This window comes from Colletotrichum jinshuiense, chromosome 4, assembly GCF_051148585.1.
Source record: "Colletotrichum jinshuiense chromosome 4, complete sequence".
Lineage (NCBI taxonomy): Eukaryota > Fungi > Ascomycota > Sordariomycetes > Glomerellales > Glomerellaceae > Colletotrichum > Colletotrichum jinshuiense.
The window spans coordinates 3868758-3877527 of NC_139311.1; the positions used below are offsets into that span (position 1 = coordinate 3868758).

At 54.2% G+C, this 8770-nt stretch overlaps 2 protein-coding genes across 2 annotated transcripts; one reads left to right on the forward strand and one right to left on the reverse strand.

The window, feature by feature from the left end:
* Window positions 1-1446: 1446 nt before the first annotated feature.
* EsH8_IV_000954 (uncharacterized protein) lies at window positions 1447-2795 on the forward strand (the record flags this gene model as incomplete). Its single annotated transcript, XM_083265844.1, has 3 exons — window positions 1447-1603; window positions 2460-2591; window positions 2662-2795. The coding sequence occupies 3 exons, from the start codon at window positions 1447-1449 to the stop codon at window positions 2793-2795; spliced, it is 423 nt and encodes a 140-aa protein (XP_083124739.1).
* A 4126-nt stretch (window positions 2796-6921) lies between these two features.
* EsH8_IV_000955 (uncharacterized protein) lies at window positions 6922-8078 on the reverse strand (the record flags this gene model as incomplete). The annotated part of the gene is made up of 3 exons (XM_083265845.1): window positions 6922-7420; window positions 7481-7540; window positions 7867-8078. The coding sequence occupies 3 exons, from the start codon at window positions 8076-8078 to the stop codon at window positions 6922-6924; spliced, it is 771 nt and encodes a 256-aa protein (XP_083124740.1).
* Between the last annotated feature and the right edge of the window lie 692 nt (window positions 8079-8770).

The following is an 8770-nucleotide window of genomic DNA, read 5'->3' on the forward strand; positions in this document are numbered from 1 at the left end:
CCAGAAGCAGGCTGTTAATGCCGTGGCTGTTGCCCTTGTTCCCTGGTCTTTCTCGATTGTGCATCTCTCCAGATCCGCCCTTCAGCCAGTATCTTCAACCCAGAGTGTTCCATTCCAATCTAGGTCGCATTGGAAACCAAGGGTGTATCGTGGTCAGAAGCTATGGACATCTAACTTAGGTGACTTCGTCTATGTTTTTTTTAAATTCTCCTAGTGGAGCTAGCCACAGTAACTATTTGGTGTAGTGGCGATCGGATAACTGTAGCGGCTCGACTACCCTTAGTGTACCGGACTTATGGGGCACGGGCTCGGTAACGGTAGCTTCTGATCGCCGTCCGGGGGCGGACTTCAGTCTCCGTTCAAGTCACCCCACCTGCCAATTCTGGCAAGGCCTTTCCCTCAACCTCATTATGGTCGACATGCCTACATTTGGTACGTACCTTACCTCCCTTTACCCATAACTTATTCCTGTGCAATGTTTCAGTAAGAAGTCAATGTTTACAGCAGTATGAAGAAAGAAGTAGAAAATGAGCAAGAGCGATGGGGGAGGACGATGGACAACAATACCAGAGATGTATTTTACATAATCCTAATAAAATGGTAGATGGAATGGTGTTTTCCGGACAAACAACAGAGAATGCAGATCTCGAATGCCCGCCCTGCTGCCTATCATCTACTTCTCTTGCTCCCGCCCGATCTTCGCCCTGCAGTTTTTCAACTTTACATTTGACATGCACAGCAACCCCGCCAAGTGCGTAAATAAAACCACACACTTGAAGACTTTCCATGAACTCGTACCATAAGGTGAGCCGATAGCAGGGACAGTTGCACATCTTCGGCAACGAAGTGCGGTGCCAGTGGTGCTGACCTCCCCAAGTTAAACTCGGGGACAGCCAATCTCTGCTCCGAGCTTTGGGTCGAACAGGCCGTGAAGTTTTCAACAGGTGAACCACTCAACATCAGACCAAACCCAGATCCCAGTGGTTCTTAGGCAACATATACCGTCAACCCGGATGACTGATACGACAAGATTGCGGCGGCTCATCCGCCTTGTGCCACTCGAGTCCTTCAACGGTGGTACCTGGGCTTCCACTGGCTACACCAGCTCGTTTTTGGAGTCAAGCTACGACTGAGCGGCAGCACATCATCCACGCCAGAGCCCATCACCATTGCCAACTGCGGACCACAGAGGCCGGGCCCGTGGCCCCTTCGTATAAGATTACCACATCTCTGGCGTCGCTGAACCCTGTTCCTGAACGCATGGTGTAACAGCCGGGGCGATGCAGTACTACTACTTATTCTATATCTTCATAGGCAAATAAGGCCAAGGAACTCCCGCACTGGGAGTGGACGGTTGCGTCTCCGACTACAACATGGATATCATCAACAAAAATACTGCAGTGCTGCTACTTCGGGGCCCCGATCAATGATCGGCTGTGTACCAGCATGGGTCTTGAGAAAATCGCCACGAATCGTTTCGCACCCATCGATTTTGCATCTGCTGGCATCCCGCCGGTTTCTGAGGTTGATACCATCAAGGTATGGGAGGAGTTCGACGAGTTTGCGGGGCCTCGAGGAGTACAGCGCATCACTATGTTTGGCGGTAGGAAATGTTCGAGTAATCCGAGCTCGCACTGGATTCTGCGCCAGGCCGTCATGCCATAGTATCGTGTCAAGCTGGCCCGATCATTGCCGCCTTTGTGAAGCATCACGGCGTTGGCGGCGTCAAGTTTGAATTAGAATATTGGGCAGCTCCCGAAACCTCGAAAATACCAGATTGAAATCCCGCGAACGGTCCGTTTTATTGGGAGTTTTGGTGCTGGTGCAGGCAAGAATCGGTGCCGGTTTCTCACAAATATGTCAGGGTTATGCCCATCAAAGCCACATTGCGGACGGTGGACTGCAATGTCTACACGGTATATGATTTATATGGCCAGTGGAATGCAAGCAACCCTTCTTCATCTGTTAATGCTGTCGTTGTTTCCCTGGAGCTTGCTTTCATGACGCCGGTGTACTGATGTCTATGTTCACTTGTGGGGGGGTTCGGCATTCTGAGCAACAGACAGATTGTCGAAACAGCAGAGATGGGATGCGGTTGACGCAAACGGGGCTCTGTAATATGTCATCAATACTTGGAAGGAGAAACAAGACCTCAAATCAACTTAGCTGGCGTTTGCCGAATTCATATCGGACAAATCCAACGGCCTGTATGGCTATGGCATGTGAATATCGGTGCCAGACAAAGACTGTCTGACAACGATCACATGCAATCCGATCCATAGCAAGGAGAAATCTTTGGTACCTATGCCATATTTCATTTCAAACTCGTTTGCTCATCACAACCAGGCTTGTTTGTCTGGACTACGTTCCCCCCCTCCTCGTCTGCAAGCGTTTGAGACTGACAAGTTAGTTTCATACCAATCTCCACTACTCTCGTCTCCGGGAGGAACATGATATAGACAACAAGGTCGACACTTTCACCAAGACTTTCGCGCCCGCCATGAAAGACCCTTTTGGCCGGGCAGGTCAGGTTGCGCTCAACCGAGTCAGTTTCGGGCCCGGCATGCTCATGGGGCCATTCTACAACAATCGTAAGCCACCCCATCATGCAGACTGCATTCTATATCTCAACCACCATCGATCTGTGGCCGGGGTAGGTAGCCGCGCTCAACGGGTATCTTTTTGACGGTGCCGTCGGAGTTGGCGTCGGAGACTATCTGGAAATGAGCACACCGGAGAAGGCAGAGGCATACGCCGGCGGAAAGCTGTACCATTTCGTTGACCCCGACGATTAACCGCTTCAGCGACACATACGACCAGATAAACATAAGCGCCGTCAAGGGCATGTATTCGCTCAGGGACGATAGATGGGACGGCGTGATCAAGGATGATCCTGCCGCAAGAATTTTGTCCAAACTTTTACGCGGATAACAGCTTGAGAGCCTCGGGCACTGGCGACGTTCCGGTCTACGTCCCTGAAAAAAGCTATGGAGAAGTAGAAAGCCCATTCCTTTGACAAGCCAAGATGGCACTGAGTACCTTGGCAACAAGCGTTGAGTTACGAGTGACTGGCAGCATTAGGCGTGCGCTTTACGAAAGTTTTCTGCTCAGATTTGAAGCCTCTTTCTTCCGTTTGCATCACAGCTCGGGGGAGTAACCGATTGGGTCTCAGGTACCGTAAGACGTTCAGTGCAGGCGGAAACAAAGGAAGAACACTTATCAGGACAAAGGATGAAAAAAAAAAAGTCTTGGTTGCCTGGTCCCGACGTCGGGCAACATGTGCAAGGACATGCACGCAACGCGCGCTCGGAAGAAAGGATAAAATAAATAAAACGTAAACGCGAAAAAAAAAAGTTACGCCGATTATAATGCCGTGGTAAATAAACCATTCCGGCATTTCGCCGCGATTGATTGACGCAGAGCAGGGATGAGAGTCAGTCCGCGGCCGTCCGAGGTAGCACCCGCCTGCCCTCCCCCCCCCCTCTCACGCCGAGTAACGTAACCGGGGGCCCGGACCCCACCCCGAACAACGCCCGGCGTCGCCGACACATTTCCGTTTCCCGTCCTCACCACTCCCGGTCCTAACCGTCCCCCCTTCCCCGTCCCAAGACTCATGACCCTCCGGACGGGACCGACCGACAGTGCATGGGTAGATCACGAATGGGACTCTGCAACCACACCTCGGCAGCCATCGCAACCACCACCCCCCGAAAACCGGTCCCATCCCACCGCCGTATCTATCTCCCAGCGCTACGCAACCCCTCCCATCCGCGCGTATTATGCCACCGAAAACCGAGACTACCCTATCTTGCATCTCACGTCCCGATAACACCAAGGAGCGGGATTTCAGCCCAGCCAGCCTCTAGCGCTGCTAGCCCACGACTGAGGCCGGCCGCTTTCCTAGTGACATCAGTAATCGGGGTCCAGGATGAGGAGGCGCGCACACGACTCTCTCGCGCCAAAGCCCAAGCCTCACGTCATCCCACACCCCGTCTCTCGTCCACCCCATCACAAACATCTCACCTTGTGGCGTGGAATGCGCCTCAACCGCCCACCCACACCTGCGCTCCCCCCCCCCTCCCCGATAGAACGTGCCTGACTTGCGTGACCACTAGCCCCTCCCACCCCTCCCCTCTATCCTCTCACCTTGGGCCCGAGTTAAGCTCATCGCTGTGGCCCCAATCATGATCGTCGTCGCCGTCGTCGTCACACAAACCACAGTTTCCCCCATCACGAGACAGTTGTTTCCACCGCAGCCACTCGTCATTAACTGCCCACTTTGGGGCTCATATGCCCATCTCACCCATCGCGCCTCACTCATCATCACCCACCACCACCCAGCACCATCAATATATCATATTCGTTATCGCTGCCATCATCTGACAAAGAAGCAACCACGGCGCCATCACGAGCCCGGGCACATGACTCGGCAACTACTCCATCCTCCCCCATCCTCCCTCCTTCTCTCTCGTCCCCCATCAATCGTCGTCACGGCAGAACATCGTGAGCACAACCCATGGGACACACCCGGTTCTCAGGATCCAATTTCCACCTTTTCCGGAAACCCCACGAGCACCCGCCCCCGGGTATTCCACCTGTGATCTCTTGTCCAAATAAACATGCACACACGCAACGCGCCCCCCTCTCGACTTCACCCCGCCGGGAACCCATGCGAGACTCACTAATTAGCCAGCCAGCCCGTCCCCGATCTCTGGTCGCAATATACCAGCCTTTACGGGGATCCCCCCTCGCGGGCCCCACTCCGTAATGGCCCAGCGCCCGCAGAGCGAGAGGACGATGGGGAAGAATAAAAACAAAATAAAATAAAAAAAACCGCCCCAACGACCCTGCGCCCGCCAGCGCCCCCTTTCTCAGCCGAGACCGAAGGCGGCGGTGAAGTGTGCCACGAGAACAATATATTGTAAGAAGAATGCAATAAAAGTAAGAGCGTGGATGGAGGAGAATGGGGTGAACGGGTTTGGGGTGGCCACCAAAAGCGGCCGTCCCAGGGGAGGTACCCGCCCCCACACGCATACATACATACAACCGTACATACATACATGCACACATACATACACACATAGTACATGGTGTAGTACCATACAGACAACACACACACACACACACACACACACACAGAGAGAGAGAGAGAGAGAGAGAGAGAGAGAGAGAGCACAATGCAATGCCTCCCGACGACCAGTCGGCTGCTTCGGTAGGCCAACGCCGTGTAACCTCAACCTCGCTCCCCACCACTTCCCTCCCCCCCCCCTCGGGGACCCCCCTGGCCCTCCATCTCATTGACCAAAGCCGAAAAAAACTTCGAGACTCAATTTACAAAAGCGGCACAGTATATCTCACCTGCGCATCCAAAAGAGGATCTAGACCACCCCCCCGGGGCCTCATAAGCCAAAGGTAGGTGTGTGTGCCTTTTAATATCAGAAAACAAATCCTGGCTGGTCGTCATCCCCCCCCCCCCGCCCCCCAATAATAAATCCTTTGCATAATAATACACAAATCACATTTGTTATCTTGATATCCTTCCCCCTCCCCTTTTCCAATTGCCAATTGGCCTCTCTCCCCTCCTCCCAGATTGCGCGTGAGCGCTGTCGTCCTCGCTACATACTCCTGTCCATCTCCCGAGTCAGTGTCGCACATCGCTAAGCCCGCCCAGCCCACTTTGTTGTCCGGGGAAACTGTGGGAGGATCGGCACTTTTGATTCTGGGGGGGAGGAGGGGGTGGACTGGAGACACAAACAAAGAAAGCAGGTTGGTTGGTTCAGATGGTGGGTTTGCTTATTACTACTACTACTACTACTCTCTTTTCAAAAGCCTCCGTCTCATCCATTTGCCGTCGACCAGGCAGGCGGCTCGTAAGCTACCGATCAAATAGCCGTTCACGCGCGCCACTACACTCTCCTTCGCGCGCTAAGAACCCATGAGTTGTAAACCCGTACATGGATTGTGAATTGGGACCATGCCCTGCCGACCCAGGCTATATGCCACCTGCGAACAACAAAGAAGAAACAAAATAAAAGTGCCCGCTTGAGAGGAGGGGGAGTACTGTATCCGCCGTATGCCTCCTCTGGGTAGGGACCAATGCGCCCGAATAGATCCTGCTGTCCTTCATGCAAGCTGAACTCGGGTTCCATATATGCACCCGCCTTTCTATATGCTGGGAGATGGCTCGAACAAGTGTGAGATGATATGCCCGACATGCTCGGTAAAAGAAAAATGAACAAACTCCGTCATGAATCGTCCCCTCCACCCCCCACACGGAGGTTTGCGTGGGACCTCCGTGTTTGTGTTGGGTATGGCGTACCATATGGCCGGTTCGAATCAAGACAGAAAAACCTTCCCCCAGTCGCTGCGCCAATGCCATTCAATGCTTATGCCAATGCAACCCCAATTTTTTTGATCCTCCCTCACATGACCTGGGCCATGTCGTTCCGTGGTAAAACAAACAAAAACAAAAATCCCCTCCCCTATCGCCAATGCGCAAATGAATACCCACAGCTCGCAATGCAAGTTTCTGCGTAAGGGCGTCATTTTTCGTGGGGTAAGTTGGGGGTGGAGGGATGACAGGGGAGATGTGTATACGGATGATTCGGCAAATGCGACAATCCGGGCAGGCGTGGACGAGTTTGAAGATGGGCAAACTCCCCTAATTGGCATCGCCTCCGTAATTGCCCCCGCGTTTTCCGTTGCTCAAAATCGACGCTAACCCCGCGCCCCGGGGGCTGGGGTGATGCAGGCGAGTACGAGGAGTGCAGCGGGGCTTGCAGTGACCGAGAAGTCGTCGAGAATCCGTCGTCTCCGCCGCGCACCACGGTCGGTGGTGTGAAGCTGTTCGCGAAAAGAGCCACCCTCCCAAGTGCCGTCGTGCAGATGCTACAGCTTCCCACTCATGCCGTCCGGTGAGGGTCAACGGCCGACCATGGGTGTGACTAGCTCGATGCTTTTCGGTCTCGAGTAGCCCGGCCCAGTGGGTCTCCGCGTCGGTAGCGGCCGATCCATGCCGCTAGAGCTGTAGTTGTAGGCGTAGCCGGTTGACGCGTAGCCCCCGTCGTAGGTTGCCGGGAAGAAACTGTTGTGGCCGCGGTTGTAGGAGTTGCTGGGACTGTTGGTGGTGCTCTTGTTGAAGGGCCACAGGCCGGGGTGAGATGATGTGGGGGATGGCGGGCTTGGAGGTCGGATGTTGAGTGACCTCAATGCGGAGATGGCGGACGAGTACTGACCACCGGTGGTGGCACCTGGCGTCGTGGGTGGGGAGAAGTGCATCGAGTTCGGCCTTGACGGAGATGCGCGAGGGACGATGTCTCTCGGCTCGGCGTAGCCTGCGGCGTAAAAGGGGTAGTTGCCCATGTGCGTTTGGCTGTGACTCCCGCCACTTGATGCGCTTTGTTGATCATGCTTGCGGCACCTGAGCAGTGTGTCAGTAAGTCACGACAGGTATTGCTCTGGTCTCAAGAGGGTAACTCACGCTTCTGAGCAGTACAGGACCTTGTCGTCTTGAGGCACGAATTGTTTTTCGCATGTCATACTAGAACACAACCAGTCAGCAAGCGTCTTTAGAGGGCTAGAGGAGCCAAAGGCTGGAACAATGCCTGGGCATGGCGGCGCCCATCGGGGGAAAAAAAAAGCAACGAGGGGCGAGCTGGGCGTCCATCGTGACGCTGCAATGTACCCGAAAGGGAAAGACTGTCTGCAACAAAGCATCGAGTGGTGGGCTGCGTCGCCAGACGACTCGTTGCGGGGTTGCGAGTGCAGAGCATGGCGACAGCAGCCACTTGTATTCAGGCCGAAGGGGGGGGGAGAGGAACAGAAGAGAGGTGAATCAAAAGGAGAAGGCAGACGATGTAAACTTACCAGAACTGAGGAAAGCTCTCCCGTTCATCGTCCCACGAGTCTTGCCATTCCCGTTCCCGGTCTCTGGGGTTCTTGCCCAACTTTTGTGCGGCGACGGGAGTTTGGCGTCTGGTGAGTGTTGAAGGGCGCTTGCCAAAGCGGGAGGGGTCGGTGGCAGTGACGGTCTTTTCCGTCATGGACGTGTTGCCCGACTTTCTGCGGCTGTGATGCATTGTGAAATGTGTGATGTGTGATGTATGAGTGAGTGAGTGAGTGTGTGAGAGTGTGCGGTGACTGAGAAGGAGAGCTCGACAGGCCAATGCGAAGTTGGCAGGGGTCTCGGTCTTATTGTAGTATGTTGCTCACAGTTTCTCCTCTCTCGGTTGGTGCCTGTATCGGTGGTGAACGGCGGCGGGAGTGGTAGACAAGCGGGGATGGCAGTTCGGTAGAGGGGCAGCGCCGTACTATTCCCCTAAGCAGCGATGATTGACAACAACTCTGTGCAAGAGCTGTCCGTCCTGTCTCGGCCGTCGGGTTTGGCAGGGTTTTTGAGACCCAGGAAAAAGAGAGAGAGAGAGATGGGACAGGTATCTGTGTATCTGACTCTGGTGAAAATTTTTCGCAATAATCGGTGCGGCCTGGGCTGTTGGTGGCCTTGGATGGGAATGCAGGAAATTGGTCCCTGCTCTCACGCGTTCCGAGTGGCAAATTCAGGCCCTTGGCTTGGTTGGCACTTTGGTACGCTTCCCGCTGTTGAAGAGATTTTTTTTTCCTGTCGTTGGTTTTCCCCCGCGGGCCAGGGCGGGTGCTGGGAGGGTTAAGAAGGGTCTTGAGCTGTCGCAATTGCAGGGGGCGCCTGATGTGGTGTGCCTTATTTCCAGTAACTAAGGCGTCTTGGTGATGGATTGATAGATAGCGGCGGGTT